General features: G+C 37.0%; 1 protein-coding gene across 10 annotated transcripts in view; it reads right to left on the bottom strand.

Annotated features, from left to right (window-relative positions):
* Window positions 1–17,812, bottom strand: part of RAPGEF6 (Rap guanine nucleotide exchange factor 6) — a 204,212-nt gene that overhangs the window by 22,088 nt on the left and 164,312 nt on the right. For 7 of the 10 annotated variants that reach the window (XM_070517465.1, XM_014827310.3, XM_044780408.2 and 4 more), the window contains 4 exons: window positions 12,654–12,865; window positions 8,435–8,558; window positions 5,985–6,008; window positions 2,276–2,496 (listed from right to left, as the gene is read on the bottom strand). In XM_070517465.1, coding sequence (XP_070373566.1) covers window positions 2,276–2,496; window positions 5,985–6,008; window positions 8,435–8,558; window positions 12,654–12,865 — 581 coding nt within the window. The remainder of the gene's footprint in view (window positions 1–2,275; window positions 2,497–5,984; window positions 6,009–8,434; window positions 8,559–12,653; window positions 12,866–17,812) is intronic. The other 3 variants (XM_014827311.3, XM_070517466.1, XM_014827315.3) reach the window with 1 other exon arrangement.

The following is a 17,812-nucleotide window of genomic DNA, read 5'->3' as shown; positions in this document are numbered from 1 at the left end:
TCAATGAGTGGTTTCAAGGCAGGCCCGACCTCCGTACTCCATGATGTATTTGTTTTAAATACCAAGATAAAAGCAAAATTAGCATTTTAACCTGTCCCAGCACAGCTACAATAGTTAGCTAATACGCTTTTATTATGAGAGCCTAGAGAATATTTTGGGTGATAAGAATTTGGGAACATCTCACAAAGTCAAAACACAGGGACTCCTGGGGGTTAACTGGCAGTGGCTCATCAATGAACTGAATCCAAGATGTTATCATCTTTTAGTTAGAGCCATGAAACACATTTTCCCCCTTCTATCAATACTCATTAATTCTCTACTGACATCTTATTTTAATAATTGCTACAGTGCAAAGAAAAAATCAAGAGACTACTTTAAATATAAAAAAGGGTTCACAGACGAGTGCCAAAACCCACGTAACATTTATTAGGAAGGACCAAATTCCATAATACTCAGCAACCAACTGTTGTTTGGGCTTGAGACAGTCATTAAACATTTAAAAATCAATTATGCAATAGAAATCAAATAAAGATTCTCAAACCAAATTATAGGCATGTGCACTGAATTAAATTTTCACAAAACTCAGTTTAAAAAAGAAAGACTCACAGGTTTTCTCATTTTAAAGCAATACTAAACATGTAGGAAAGGACACCATTTAGTGTCATGAGAAAAGACAGATGTAAGTCTAGGGTAGGTGTGAGAAGAGAAAGGTGTGCAGGAGGGTGTGTGTGGGAGGGGAAGGGGGAGGGGCACAGGGTTAGGGAAGGAAGGAAGGTGCAGAGGTAGGTATGTGGGAATCTTTCCCAGACTAAAAAATTTTAATAACGAGCAAAGCATAAAAGAGATTTCTATGCTCTTAAATACCCCAAATCAGATATAGGGAACAAAGAAAAGCAGATAGCAAAAACAAAAGATAAAACAAATAACCTTTTATCAAGACAAAAGCAGGAATAATAAACTGTGTTCCATAACTATAAGATGATAAACGTCTATATTGAGTTAGGGAAAAAATAATTTTGATGATCATTCCAAGCAGGGCCAGAGTGCTTTAATAAATTAAACACACGTATGGCTTTGAACTTTAAAATAAGAATAAATTTTAAAGATTCTATACACTTTTTCAGTCTTTACCACTTTCACATGGCTGACACTTTTCTTAATAGCCCATGTTTAGTAAGAGATTTTCCTAGATATCTTCCAAGTTTATATACATTGGTTATTTAAAAAATTTTTTTTTAAGGTCATAGTGGCGTATAACATTGTATAAATTTCAGGTGTACACTATTACATTTTAGCTTCTGTACAGACTGCACTGTGTTCACCACCAACAGTCTAGGTTTTATCCATCACCATACATATGTGCCCCTTTACCCCATTCACTTGTAATTTAACCGTCTTTTTTGGTTGTTACAACAGAGTATATTTTACCATCTTTTTTTTTGAGGAAGATCAGCTCTGAGTTAACATCTGCTGCCAATCCTCCTCTTTTTGCTGAGGAAGACTGGCCCTGAGCTAACATCTGTGCCCATCTTCCTCTACTTCATATGCGGGACGCCTACCACAGCATGGCTTGCCAAGTGGTGCCCTGTCCACACCCAAGATCCGAACCAGCGAACCCCGGGCCGCCGAAGCAGAACATGCGCACTTAACCGCTGCACCACAGGGCTGGCCCCTATTTTACCATCTTTAATTTCCTTTACGACTCATGAGTTTCCTCGACCCAGAGACACGTGCATTCTATCGTTTGTACTTAATTAAAAAAAAACCCACCAATACTGAGAACAGGCTCTCTTTTGTCCATCCTATTTTCTATATGTTAACAATATCAGAATGTCTGATTTTTCTTGTTTTACCTTATTTGCTGACACTTATTATCTCTAAAAGTGTTTCAACTAAATCTCTTGTAGCTTCTAGTTGGTAAGTGATATTATCCACGAAAACTAAAAAAAGGGAAAAGTTTCACTTATTTTTACTGTTCATATAGGGATGAAGGTAAAAATGTTTTCAAACAGAAGGGCTCCTCTCTAGTGTTTATAAGAAGACCTTATAACGCTTTTCAAAGAATCTATTTATTCCTCTATTTCTTGCATAGGATATCACCAGGAATGAATGGGATTCAGTATCTGATTAACAGGATCACATGACACTCGGGTTATGTCATTAATCTTTTGTGAGTGAAAGTTAATTTTCTTGGGACTTCAGCATAACTCTAAAGAAATAAATTTGTTTTGTTGTGCTATTTTATTTAGAGTCACAAGTGAAAATCTATACTCACAGGTACTATACGCAGGCTCGCACTGCAATGACATCATCTGAAACTTCTCCTCATCTGTCTCTACATCTAGACTGGAAAGATACTGCTTTACTTTCCGTGCCATTTGGGCATCTTCGTATAGCTTCTTGGCGTTAAGCAGAGAGCTGCGCCGTGCCCTTTTTTTGTGAGCACCTCCCTGAACATCCAGCATGTTTGAGTTTGTGCTGCCTTGACTCAGTGACCTGTAAGAAGATGGACATCACAATAGGGGGCTGTAAAGACGAGAATTAAGCATGGCAGACTGAAGATAAAAGAATTTTCTTCTGTTAATGCTATTGCATGCTGATGCAAATGAGTTAAAAGATGAAGAGCATTAATGCAAAGTAATAAGGCACACACGGCAATGTTCTCAGTTTTCAAATTTGGCAAAGTGCAGAACTCAAAAGAATAAGATAACAATTCCCCCCTGAGCAACAAATCCCATCAGACCTGTGTATGTGCCTATGCAAACCATGGCACAATGTGACAAGTAAAAGCATTCCTCTGGCCCTGGTGTCCATCCACACTCTAAAGATATGGCAAGAGCCTGGGTCAGGACAAGTTCATTCTCAGCCACATCTCTGCACCATGGTTCTTCAGCAAGGAGGTTTCTAGAGCAGCTTTGCTTGTCTGTGCTGCTTTGAACATGCTACTGCCATCATAACTCCTGTCTATAGCAGGCCCACTCTGCGCATGCTGACCGATTTTGCCAGTAACCAGATTTTGGCCAAAATCCAAAGAGAACCAGTAAGAAAAATTCCACTCACATACATAATGGTCAGGCAATATGTGGGTTCTAGGACTGGGGATCTGGGATCTGGGATCTGGGACCTTTCTTCTGCAATGCCTTTGAATGTGATGGAACTGCAAGCTGGATAGAAATAATCACAATTCAAACAAGCTATAGCTTCACCCAACTCTACTCTTTTTGGCAAACCTCCTTCTACAATGGCTACATCTAGAACCACTGAAAAACAGGAAATGCAATGCTATTTGTCCTTCCTAACAAGGCTACCAAACACAAGGTTCTTAGATGATTTTTATTTTAAAGGCAGTTGTCATTCCAAAATAATAAAGGTACCTATAGGTTTTCTAAATTAGTCTCATATTTACACAAAAATATTCTAAATACATAGACCACAACCATAGAACAATTTATTCTTTAGTGCTCACATACCCAGTTTAAAACAGACACTAAAATCCTAATATTTTCATTGTAAATTAAGCGAAACAAAGTAGGAAAAGTGTTATGCTATTTCTTTCATAATTTTAAGATCTTTGAAATAGGGTGTGTCCTACATTTGATGGCAACTTTCGATTGCTATTGGTCAGGCAGAAACTGTGACATGGCTGTCACTACTTACACATGTAGAATGGTTTGGAAGAAACTCCAACTACATCAGTGAATTACTCTTTTAACCTCCAGGAATCAAATGATTATAAGGAGGTAGTGAATCTGACAAGTCCAACAAAATTCCTAAAGCAGGTGTCAAAAGGAGGTTGGCTCTAAATACTTGCAAAGCCAGCCTAACAGACCAGCACCAGCAGCTTTTATTGCTTTTAAAAATGGTTTAAGAAATGTTGCATTACCAACACATTTGATGGCACACAAGGCAATAGTGTATCAAAAAAACCCCCCATAAACTAATAACTCTAAAAGTGATTCAGAAGATTCATATTCTGAGTATGAAGTTTTACAAACACCTAAACCAATTTAATTGATGTATATTTTCCTTTTTATGAATACAAACGGGTGTTATGTGATTGAACTATATACCTAAGTTTCTATAAGAGCTCTTTCAACAAGTATAAAGTAAAAAATTCTCAGTGGCAAGAAGGCACTGCAGGGATTTTTCTTACAGGTACGTGAAATATTGGCGTGTCCAACAACTGATGATGACTTGGATTCAGAGAAATGCAGTAAAACCAAGTCCCAATGTTGAGGAGCTTTTTAATAGAAATATTTAATAACTTTATCTTAGATGACGTACAAAGGAAAAAAAAAGAGAAGTATCCACAATCTAGGACACATACAAAATTCTGATAAATGAAAACATTGTGAGAAATGACAATAAAACATCTTCCAAGCTACTTCCAAAGCAGAAAACACTCTGATGTAAAAACGAAAGTATGTAGTGTCTGCAAACATCATACAATACAACCCTAAAGCTGAATTAACAGTAAATGTGTTACATAAGTCACTCAAACACCCCAAATTTCCACTAAGATATACTGACCAAATATTCTTCTTCATAATAATGACAGGAATCAATTTCTATTTTTAGTGAGAAGAACCGGAAAAGACCAAGACACAAATGTATAATATAGAAGAAAACACATGAGAAACACACAGAGCAGGGAGGAAGAAAGTAGAAGGAAATTTAAGTTTATCAAGTTCCAACAGAAAACAAGACCACAAATAAGACAAGACTCAAGTTAAAGTGGCTCACAAAAAATTCTTCTTACATGTAATAAAAGCAACTAACTTCATGATTTGCTATAGTCCTAAAATAACAAAATTTTTCTTACGCAATCCATCTACAAGAACCATCTCTTTCTTCACCTAAGAACGAAAGGACTTACAAAGAAGGTTTATAAGATCCTAAATATTCTATGATTCTAAATAGGTATCTAGTTATGTATAAGCAGATATCTGAACCTACCTGAACAACAAAAGGTGGCAGTTTCTGATTCTATTACGGTTTTAAGAGAGATAAGGGAGTCTTTAATTAAAAATGGTAGGAATTTAAAACAAAATTGACTCAGTGTTGGGGGGCCAGCCACGCGGCATAGTGGTTGGGTCAAGTGCACTCTACTTTCGCAGCCAAGGTTCGTGGGTTCAGATCCAAGGTGCGCAGACCTACACCACTCATCAAAGTCACACTGTGGCGGCAACATACATACAAAATGGAGGTAGACTGGCACAGATGTCAGTAGCTCAGGGCTAATCTTCCCCAAGCAAAAAAAGAAAAGTGGCAACAGATGTTAGCTTAGAGCGAATCTTTCATATCAGAAAAGGAAAAAAAATCAATCAACGCTCTAAGTCCTATGGTATTAGTAGATCTGAGGAATTAAAATCACCTTCAATTTCAATTATTTACTAACTCAATTTTATAGTATAGTTTGGATAATGGCTGCCTCTTTTTGGAAAATGTAACCTTTATAAACAAATCTCATTCATATTTATACACCTATATATTTGTTTTTATAAAATATGGCATTTAAATCAAAGAAAATTGCGTGGACTCTGGAATCAGACTACCTAGGTTTGGATGCACCATTAGTGAGCTGTAAGAATCTGCATGACTCCATCTTGCCTATCTGTACCATGGGAACAACAGTATTCATCTCACAGGGTGGGTGGAAAATAATTCACATAAAGTGCTTAGAACAGTGTATGGCACATAGCAAGCACACAGCAAATATCTGCTATTATCGTCATCATTTAACTGACGCTGCTACATTAAAATCTAAAAGGGACTTATGGGACTCAATAATGGAAAAGTAAAGAAAAAAAAAAGCTAGTTCTATCACTACTTTCACCTTGTTAGCAAAGGCATTTTTCAGGAATGTAGGTTGACAGGGTTAATAGAACGCATGCTATTTTATGTGCGTGCATTAATGAAAAGGATGCAGTATATGTTAAGAGTTGCACAACCTTCATTCCAGTTGCATTTATCTCTACACTTACCCCAGACTCCGCCACCTCTTCTTCCTGTAAGCAAGAGCCACAAACATTGAAGCATGTGTTTGAATAGGAAAGCACAGAAAAAAGACAACAGTTGAGAGTCAGAGAAACTATGGAGACAGAACAGAAAAACTTTACTAGGAAAAACTGATGGCTTAACAGTAAAACAACATTAATAGAATGCAGAGGGGTAAAATGAATTACGATATGCACTTAAGGAGAAAAAACTCTCCCAATATTTTCTACAATATGCTTTTAAACCAATTTAATTTATAACACCTAACTCATCTAGAGGCTTATGTTAATAAGAAGCTTAAGAAAAACATTTACTTACTATGAATTCTGAACTCAAAGTTTCCAGGAAGGAAAACTTAAATTAAGGAATAGAACTTTTGAACATTGTTTTTGAAAGATTTTTGAGCCACTCATTTAAGTGACAGGATGAAATTACAAGAAACAAAGATTTATAATTTCAATTTTAAGTGTAGAAATTTCTCTGACAACGTATTTTACAAGAAATTTTGACCAGCAAATCCAACTTAAAATGTAATTTAAAATATATTATCAAAATCTTTATGATGTAGTATATATCCTTATACTACAATTGGACTAAATATTGTTTATTTATATTTATTTATTTTGTTCTGGTTCCCCCAGCCCCCTGGCTGGCCTAAGTGCACTCCAGGCCTGCACCCACTAACCTCCAGCTGTGGGTAGCCCAAGATTGTTTTTCAGTCAGCAAACTGATTACTGTTGAAATAAAACAGGTTACTTTGTTCACACTAGATAATATACACCACCAAAACAGACAATTACTTGCTTAAAGAAAGATAGCACGTTTCAGTACTTGCTGACAAATAAAACTGATTCAGGAAAAGCTCAGTCCAATCTAATTATAAATGTTTTATTTTCTCCTATACCTTATTCTACTTAGCCTAGACCATTCCCAAGAAAACAAGCCAAGTTTATTAATTTCCTCCTCAGTTTCTTCCTCCTTTGCTCATTTCTGAATCATAGCTGGTACTTGGTATATTATTAACTGGTCTAGCAGGATCACAAATTCATGACGTCTTCAGGAACTAGGGTGATAACACATATGAGTAAATGGAGGTCCATGTAAGACAAAAGGGAGTGGTGGGGCCACTGTACAGGGACATGCAGCAACAAAAAACTTAAAAAACAAACAAACAAACCCTCCTCCAGGTTTGCTTTGGTTCCTGGTTCTTACTGTTTTCTGCTTTCACACTGTTGAGCAATGACATCTCTCACTACATGGAGTGATTCTCAGGGAAAGAAGTAGGATGGGTAGGCAAGAAGAGTGCTGATACACTCCTTCCTCCAGTCTTTGAGAATTTCTAAACTAGAGCAACCATCAGATCCACTACTTAGAAAAACAAAGACTCCTGAACAGTGATTTAACCACACCAAAACAAAAACAAAAACCCAACCCTGACACACACTGATTCTGTTTGGTTACAAAAACTCCATCTCTGATTTTTAAAGAGCCAAATATTTTTGTTTCCTTAGAAGACTATAGTTTTTTAAGCCACAGAAATTGTGTCTGCCTCTATAAATATTTCATTATTTTAAAGCTTGTGTATACTGAAGCTATACATATGGGCCCAGAAGAAAATCAGACCAAAAATTAAAACTCTCATCGCTATTTGCCCTGAAAACTACAAAAATCACTGGGAACAGCTTGACAACATACTTCCTATAAGTTTTATATAACTTGAGGAAGTCTCTGTTACATACAGTCATGCACCACATAATGATGTTTTGGTCAAGGACAAACCGCATATACAACAGTGGTCCCATAAGATTAGTACCACACAGCCTAGGTGTGTAGTAGACTATAGCATCCAGGTCTGTGTAAGTTCACTCTACGATGTTCACATGATGACAAAATCACCTAACATCACATTTCCCAAAATGTATCCCTCTCGTTAAGTGATGCATGACTGAATTTTAGAAGAATGAAGTATGACTTAGACAGAAACAGAACTTTAAACATATTCAGTAAAAATAAAAGACAATATTCAGACTAATACTTGAGAAATCAGATGAAAGCACTTGTCCTCTGTGAGAACTTCAGTAAAGATCAGCAATTTTCTTATATTTAAATTAGCTGATATTTTCAGTAACAATAACAATACACAACTATCCATGTACTCAAAAAAGTAATACAGAACTAGGGTTCAAATCTCAGCAAATTATGTAATCCTGGGCGCATTACCTAACTGGTCTGAGTTTCAGTTTCTTCATATGTAAAAGGAAGGCCAATACCACCTATCTTTAAGGATTACTCTGTAAAGCACAACAATTGACATGTGTAAAGCACTTCATACAGCACTAACAAATGGTAGATGGTTAATAAATGATAAATATTATGATTATAATTATATCATTTTCGATGCCACTCTCTAACACTTTTATACACTTCAATGTCATACCTCTGTCGGAACATCATAGCTGGGTCCATGTTAGCAGAAGTCATTCGAACAACCTGACGGATCTCCCTGGCAATCATTCTTAGCTTCTCAAAGTTTACTAAACCATCTACTTTGGAGTCATTTCCTATGGAATAAAAGTAATTTTTTAATTTTCAGAATTAAAATATCTATATACAGGTAGCAGAAGTTAAGTTTTTACTCCTGAGAGGCACAAATCAGACCTTCTTCATCAAACCGCCACTTTTGTTTTTAAGAATTGATAAACCCACAGATGGTTCAGCTCTGCCCCCAGGGAATGAGCTACCGGGAGGAATTCTATTCCTATGGGAGTAATGATTATGAATACTGGAAAGTGATGAACTGCATAACTTCTAAAACCAATTTCACTATGTTATAGGCACACCTAAAAAATGCAGCTCCTCAAATTGAACTCTCCAGATGCTCAGCCCACTCTCAGGCAGGTAGCTGCATCTGTTCCTTTGGGCAGCAGGTTACAACACTTGAAAACTTAGGTTTTAGCCAGAGGTTACAAACAATGACTTTTGAGCTTAACCCAGTTAGGTTTTCTTCAGTTTACAATACTTAAAAAATTGTTAAATGAGTTGTCAACATTTAAGAAGTAGAAGATATCCCATGAAAACAAGAATTTCTGACTTCTCTTGAAGAAAAAAAGGTAGGGATTAGGTGAGGGATTAAATAGTAGTAGGTCTATTTTCCCAAATGGCAATAAGTAGTTAAAATTAAGAGGTGGATGGCTCAACTGGGGTAGACACTTTCTTGCCTGCCATTCACCTTCTGAATTTACAATCATGACTTTAATCATTAACACAAATTTTCTTGTTTATAAGTTCTATAATTTTTATTGCTGCTTTGTTAAGTAGTTCTCTGTTGGAAAATTTTCACAACTTTTGAAATGGTCTACTCTGAAGAGAGTAGGTATGAGACCAGACTTAGCCCATTTGTTGCCTTACCCAGTTCAAACCACAAGGTAAAAAATTATATTCAAAGGGCTATCTGATTGTCTGTAGTAGTGTTGTGTTTTTTTCCCACAACTGTCTTTAACAAATAGTGTGACCCCATTTCTCTCTCATGGTAACTGTTAAGATGCCTCTGTAGAACTCCGAGTCCCTGAAGACAAATTTTAGAACCATATGGGCCTGGAACATATGGTGGTCTCCCTTCTCATAGTAAACAGCACCTATACATTGAACACATGAATTATTCAGGGTCTCGACAAGAGCTGGAAACAAAACAATCACTAAAAATATTTTCAAATCACATAAACATGTTTTGAAGGAGCATGTCAGAAAAATATCTTTGAAGCCTATCATAACATTTCCTTATGAAAAAGAAGTGATAATGAAAGAGGGGGCACTAAGACTAGCTACTTAGAACAACCTTGCTGAGAACAAATAGAAAGTTGGACAAAAATAGAAAAAATGTTCTAAGGCATCAAAAAGCTATCAAGGCAGTGAAAATCTGGAAGAATGAAGATCTGGGGCAGGTTAGGGTTAGAGTTAGCATTTCCCAGTGCTTGGCCCTAGGGACAACTGCTGATTTCAGAAAAGAGGGATGATGAACAGAAAAACTGAATAGTGCCACCCTGACTTCAGAGGTTAGAGGAAAACAACTAAAGTCTAGGTAAACCTCCAGTGCTTTGGGTTGGTACCCTAAAGGGCTGTATCCTAGGACTAAGGATGAACTGAATGTGGACTGGGATAAAAGCTCAGTGTTAAATTATTTCAAAATGTGAAAATGGATTAAGGTGATTTTGGATTGTTAGCACTCCTAGCTGCCTGGTAGAAGCAAGCTTTAATTCTCTCTGGAGGAATGGAACATCATCTGAAACCTCTGAATATTTCTGTAATTTTTTTTTGGGTGAGGAATATTGGCCCTGAGCTAACATCCGTGCCAATCTTCCTCTATTTTGTATGTAGGATGCTGCCACAGCATGGGTTAATGAGCGGTGTGTAGGTCTGCACCCAGGATCCAAAACCTCAGACCCCAGGCTGCCAAAGTGGAGCATGTGATCTTAACCAGTATGCCACTGGGCCAGCTCCTGTTTCTGTAATTTTCTATATACAATATCCATTTGGTCAAAAATAACTAGGGCTATCAGGAGAAAAGACGACATGATTGAAATGCAAGAGAAAAAGAAAAAAGACAACAGAAAGGGACCCACAAAGGATCTAGATTATGGAGTTATAAGAGAGAGACCTTATAATAACTATGTTGAGTATGTGCCAAGATATAAAAAACAGCACTGAGAACCCTGGCAGAGAAGACAAAGATAAAAAGATGAACAAATGTAAACTGTAAAACTGAAAAAACACAAGTGAAATTAGGAATTCACTGATAAATTTAACAGTAAATTAGACATAGTTGAAGAGAGAATTAATGAATTGGGCAATAGGTTGGAAGAAAATACTCAGACTAAAGCATGGTGAGACAAAAAGGTGAGAAACACAGAAAAGAGAAACACAAAAAAGAGACAATAGGGGCAGTGATCAGGTCTAACAGAAGTGAAAAGAAAATCCCTACAGGAGAGGTCAGATGAGGTCAGATAAAACACTTGAAGACAGAATGACTGAGAATTTTACAAAACTCATGAAAAATATCAAAACACAGGTTTCAATAATTCCTATAAACACGTCATAATTAAAACAAAAACCAAACTGTCACACCTAATGACATCGTAGCAAAACTAGAGAAAAACAGAGATAAAGAGAAAATTATAAAGTAGCTCTCAGAAAAAGGGTAGAATATAGTCAAAGGAATGGCAATTAAGGCTGACAGTGAACTTTTCAGCATTAACAATGGAAGCCAGGAGACAATGAAATGTTATCTAAAAATGTTGAAAGAAGATAAATACCAATCAAAATTATGCCTTAAGAATGAACATGAGGGGTTGAGCCCATGTTGTAGTGGTTAAGTTTGGCATACTTTGCTTTGGCGGCCCAGATTTGTGGGTTTAGATCCTGGGTGCAGACCTCTATCACTTGTCAGCCGTGCTGTGGTGGCATCCCACATATAAAGTGGAAGAAGACTGGCACAGATGTTAGCTCAGGGCTAATCTTCCTCAGCAAAAAAAATAAAAAATAAAATAAACAAATTAAAAAAATATATGTATATCTATTAAAGAGACAAACTAACAATAACAAAAGGCAAGAAACTCGAACTGATAATTGACAAAAGAGAACAAATATATAAAATGTGCTCCATCTCATTAGTAATCAGGTAAATGCAGATTAAACCACACCACTACTGGAATGGGTAAAAATAGAAAGAATGAATTTACCAGGTATTGGTGAGGACGAGGAACAATGAGAACTCTGATAACACTGCCAGTGTTCCACTGCTTAGTAGATAATGCCAAATTGTTTTCTAAAGTTGATTATACGAATATAAGGACCCATAAATTCCACCCCGAATTATATGGAACAAAAATGTACCTGCACCAAAAGAGGTGTGTGCAAGAATACTCACAGCAGCTTTACTCACAATAGGTGAACAGTGCAAACTATCAAATGTTCATCAAGAGAATGGATAAATCTATTGAATTGCATTCATGTAACAGAATACTAAATAGTTTTGAAATGAAGTATAGCTACACTCAAAAACATGGAAGAATCTCACAAATGTAATGTTGACTAAAGCCAAAAGTCAAACCAAAACATAACAAAACAAACAAACTCTGTGATTCTATTTATAGAAAGTTCAAGAATGGGTAAAACTAAACTACAGTCTTAGAAATTCAGGACAGAAGTTACCTTTGGGAAAGAGAACAAGGGTGGTAATTTGGAAGGGGCATGAGTGGGGCTCCTGGGAACCTGGTAATGTTTTATTTTTGGCCTGGATGTTGGTTACGTGGGTATTTGCTTTGTCATAATTCATTAATTTATTCACATTTTTGGGGCACTTTTCTGTATATGTTAAGTAATTCAGTAAAAAAAGCTGGAATGAAAAATATTACTAAATAAAACAACAAATACGATCAAACAGTCTGATCCTGGTGTAGTCAAGTTTATGTTTGAATGCATATGGTAAATGCCTAAATATCTTCTTGTCAATGTGGGTTTTGGATTCCTAAAACTTGCTGCGTTTAACTGGGTAAAGTGACATAATCATTAAGCTGAAAAATATATTACATCTAATAAATCACAATTTTATAGAATTAGCTGAAGCTAAATAGGCTGATTTTCAAGTAACTTTTAAATACCTTCATGTAGAAATGTCATATCTTTCTTGACCACAGGGTAGAGTGGAATAATTGGAGGCTGCATGCTTTGACTACTTAGAACATTTCTGTACTTTGCCATGTTTCTAGATGGATCAAAAAGGTCTTGCAGATCTTGAAGGTGTTTCTCATATTTGCTAGGTAACTTTTCCCAAGTACCTCTGAGTCGTGCAACAGACGACAGGTTCAAGCCACTGCCATAGATTAGAATGAAAATATTAAAAAGGGAAGTAAGGAAGAGAGAGGATTCAGGTCAGTAAATTGGTATACACCAAATTTCTCTAATAAAGCTAAAATAAGCAAGGACACATTTCAATGTGTTGAAATAAACAGAAGATAACCATGAAATAAATAAATAAATAAATAAAAGAGACTTCTTGATCTTAAAACAAGGAAAACTTCCTTCAGAGGAACTGCATTACTTGTACACCCATGGTCTTTATTTTATAGTTTGCATGTAAGTGACAAATATAATAATTCCATAAAATAGACATTTAACTTTAAAAAAAAAAAACCCTTCAAGTATCATAGTGTTTTTATTCGTTTTACTTAGAAATAGCTTCATGGGACAGTATCTGTTTAAAAGCTATTTCAGTAATGCTGAGCACAACTGTTATATAACAACCAAGGCACGTTCTGGGACTGAACCAGCCTCTTTCTCTGAGATTTTGTCCACTCATGTCCCTGATTCCAAACCTTCCATATGCCCAGGTTCTAATCTTGTCCCTCAGGCCTCTATATATACAATGTCTCCTTTCCACAGGATTTTAAACAATTCAGCCCTAACCTGAAAAATAATCTATGCCAATTAGGCTGCAACTCCTCTTTCCTTCTACACTAGCACCCATAGGCAGGCTGTCAGATTAGAAGAGGGCATATACAGTGCCTCAGTTTTCTTACCAGTTAATCCCTCTTTTATTCTCAGCCACCTGATTTTTACCTACACCACTGTATTTAATTTTCTCTTGACTTCTAATTTCAAGATGTGGAGTTAAGGTATCTTTGTTCCCTTTGCTTCTCAGAAATCATCCCAAACAACTACAAGGATGAATAAAAGAAATGCAAATTTCATCTCCGCTGAAACCAAGAGATATCTGTAACTCCTAAACACATCAGAAAGGCTGCCAAAAAATAGCCAAGGTCAAACAGGAGTACGCAAAATGCTGAAAAAGGATGTCTGCAGCTGAAGATCTCAATGAAAGCTGGTAAAGCACAGTTCTCCAAAGCAGGTTACTCACCCTGAAGGCAAAAACAGCAATCCCCTATGTGGAACACCACAACAGAGTCCATAGGGAAAGTAAGATTAAAACAGTACACACAGTGATATAACATCTTGGTGAGAAGCAGTTTAACAATGAGACAGGATAGAAGGGGGAAACTGAATTGTAAGCAGCCCTAGAGCTGTCAATCTCCATTTGTTGAAAAGAGGAAAAGGTGAAACAATTCACACACAAGCTCAATTCCTGCTAGCCTGGAATATTGCCTTGGCTCCTCTTCCACACGTACCTCCTGCAAATAGTTGGAACAGAAAAACTCCTCTCATTCAAAAAGAAGGAATGAACACAGGATCTATAACAAGCTGCTACAAGGAAAAACAAATAGGTGAAGAACATAAAGCAGAAAAATATTGCCAACAATCAAATAAAAACTAGGACTAACCAACTACATAACCATGATTTCAAATGAGTCAATAAAGCAAATAAAGAGCTTAATGCAGTAATATAAGAGATTAGGGAAAATATGGTAAGAGAAGTTTAAAAAAAAAAAACTAGTAAAGTTCAGAAAAGAAATGGAAGAAAAAACCAACACAGAAATGAAGTCCACACTGGAATCTACATAAAGAAAATAAAGATACTGCTAAAAGCTTGTGCAAGTGACATGGAAGAAAAGATTAAAAAAAGCAATCAATGGAAATGGACAGAGTTGAAAAGGACTAGAGAAAAAATAATGGGTACGAAAGACAAGGAGATCTAAAATCTGTGTAATTGGTATCCTTGAAGAAGGAAACAAAAATAATAGAACTGAAAAAATATTCAAAGGTACAATTTAAGAAAACTTTCCAAAAAGAGATTGAATCTACAGATTGAACAGGCACCCACCGAAGTTCCAGAGAATCTGATACACAACTAAAAGAATGTAGAAACATCCAGGCAAAGATAGATGACTTCAGAGATAAGGAAAGAATCTGAGGAGTAATCTCAGAAACTTGAACAGCTACAGAAAATGTTAATTGTGGAGCCACTGCCTATGAAGTGCCCAAGAAATAACACATGAGACAAGAATTTTAAAGACAGACAAACTGTCACTGAAGTATGAAGGCAACAGTAAGACACTATGAATATGCTCAGGAAATATAATTCCCACAAGCCCTTCTTTAAGAAATGACTAGAAAACAAACTTCAATTAAGAAATGATTGGAGAGTGATGTCAGCATCATGGCAGCATAAGAAGTCCCTTGTTTTATCCTCCCACACCATCAACAAAAATTTGGCACCTATCCATGAACAGAAGTGCCTCTGCAGGAGTTGTGGGACCAACCACCACATGCCAAGGAACCTGGGAGGAGCCTTGCCCACCAGTGTAGTGGGTAATAGGCAGACAGACTTCGGAACTGGCTGTGGAGCCTACAGGAGGCTATGAAGTTGTTCTAACCCATCTCAGCTGTGGTCTGGGAATGCCTGCAGAACGCTGACTTGGGTGGTCACCTACAAACAAGAGAGGCTTTGTGGAAGTCCAGGTTTCTAGAGAAGTTCCAACACTCCACTGGAGTGAAATAAAACAAAAAAAAAAGTTTGGATACACTAGAGTAGATAAAAGGAACACCTTGATTTTGCTGGCATTCCCTCCCCCAAGGTGGTACAGCTCAGGGCTAAACTCGACAGTCTGTGATTTCTCTCCCACAGAGGAAAAGGAAAGTGGGTAAGTGAATGCCTGGTTTTCCCAGCTGTGTGGGACACTGCCAAAAACACTCCTTTCTTGCTCACAGCATCTAGAGCATTAAAGTGGGAGCTCCAGGATTAGGAAGAGGAACCAGATCAGGAGAGTGGCATGTAAAATATCTGGAGGGCATTAAAGGGGCACAGTTCCTGCTGACTGCTCTGGACTCCAAGAGGAAGCCCACCCAGGAGCCATGGGGAAAATCTCACCCAGAGATACCCCTACTGTCCCATGGGCACCTGTGGTACACCATGTACCAAACCCATACCTCCCCCAACTCTGCTGCTGGGCTCTCTGTGTGAGGTCCCAAGAGCAAGCTCTGGTAGAGAGGGAGCATGCACAGAAAACAGGCCAGAGTCTGTGGACAAAGGAGAAACCACAAACTTGAGCTGCAGCATCACCTTCAGGAAAACAAAAGAGGCTATCAGCTGCTGACATGGTGCACTGTAGCATCAAGAGAAGACATACAAGCTTCAGAATTCTCCCACAAGAAGGAATGAGAATCATGGAGTAGGTGTATCCATACAATGCTTGAGAAAGTGTCAGAATCTATAGTGAAACTATTGAAAGGTTTTTTTGTTTTTACCCTGAAGGCAGCTAGTAAAAACTGGAGGTGATTGCTACTTCAAACGCAAAAAGAGGCAATGCAAAACTCCAAGTAGCATGAAAAATCAAGGAACATGACATCACCAAAAGTTCATAATAATCTTTCAGTAACCAAACCCAAGACATGGAGATTGACGATTTACCTGAATAAAGAATTCAACATAGGTGTTTTAAGGAAACTCAATGAGTTACAAAAAACCACAGTAAGACAATTCAGTGAAATTGGGAAAATAATGATAAACACGAGAAATGTAACAAAGATACAGAAATCACAAAAAAGAACCCAACAGATATTCTGGAGCTGAAGAAGTCAATGAATGAAATGAAAATTATAAGAGAGAGCATCAACATCAGAGTAGACCAAAGACAGGAAAGAATCAGTGGAATAGAGGATAGGAACTTTGAAATAACCCAGTCTGAGGAGGAAGAGAAAAAGAATGAAAAAGAGTGAAAAAGCCTATGTGATCTATGGAAACCATAAAAAAAAACCCCAATATCTGAATCACTGGAGTTCTAGAAGAACAAGAGAGGGAGAAGGGGGCAGAAAGCCTGTTTAAAGAAATACAGTTGAGGGGCTGGCCCCGTGGCTGAGTGGTTAAGTTCACATGCTCTGCCTTGGTGGCCCAGGGATTCACTGGTTTGGATCCTGGGCACAGACATGGCACTGCTCATCAGGCCATGCTGAGGCAGCATCCCACATGCCACAACTAGAAGGACCCACAAGAAGAAGGACCTGCAACTAAAAAAAATATATACAACTATGTACTGGAGGGATTTGGGGAGAAAAAGAAAAAAAAAAAAAAGATAGGCAACAGTTGTTAGCTCAGGTGCCAATCCTTAAAATAAAAAAAGAAATATGGCTGAGAACTTTCCAAACCTGGAAAGATATCTGGACATCCAAGTTCATGAAGCTAATAGATCACTGCATTATTTCAGTCACAAACAACTTTCTCCAAGACACATTATAATAAAACTGTCAAAAATGAGAGCATTCTAAAAGCACCAAGAGAAAAAAAGACTATAACCTACAAAGTAACCCCCATCAAACTATCAGCAGATTTCTCAGCAGAAAGCCAGGAGAGAGTGGGATGATATATTCAAAGCGTTGAGAGAAAAAAAATTGCCAATCAAGAATATTCTATCTGGCAGTTATCCTAGAGAAATGATGGAGAACTTTCCCAGAAAAACAAAAGTTGAGGGAATCCATCACCACTAGACCTGACTTAAAAGAAATACTGAAAATAATTTTTCAAACTGAAATGAAATGATGCTAATAGTAACATGAAGACATATGAAAATACGTAACATTCTGATAAAGGTAAATACATAATTAAAATTAGAAAACTCTCAATACTGTAATATGATGGTGGGTTAATCACTTAGAGTATAAAGGTTAAAGGACAAGAGTATCAAAAATAACCATAGCTGCTATAATTTGTAAATGAATACGCAATATAAAAAAAGGCAAACGGTGACTTTAAAAACATAAAAGGGGGGGAGCAAAGGGTAGAGTTTTGTACATGATTGTAGTTGTCATCAGCATCCAATAGATTGTTATATTTCATGTAAGTCTCATGATAACCACAAAGCAAAAACCT

This window comes from Equus asinus, chromosome 9, assembly GCF_041296235.1.
Source record: "Equus asinus isolate D_3611 breed Donkey chromosome 9, EquAss-T2T_v2, whole genome shotgun sequence".
Taxonomy (NCBI): domain Eukaryota; kingdom Metazoa; phylum Chordata; class Mammalia; order Perissodactyla; family Equidae; genus Equus; species Equus asinus.
Note: the sequence above shows the minus strand (reverse complement) of the source record. Positions and strands in the feature narration are given on the sequence as shown.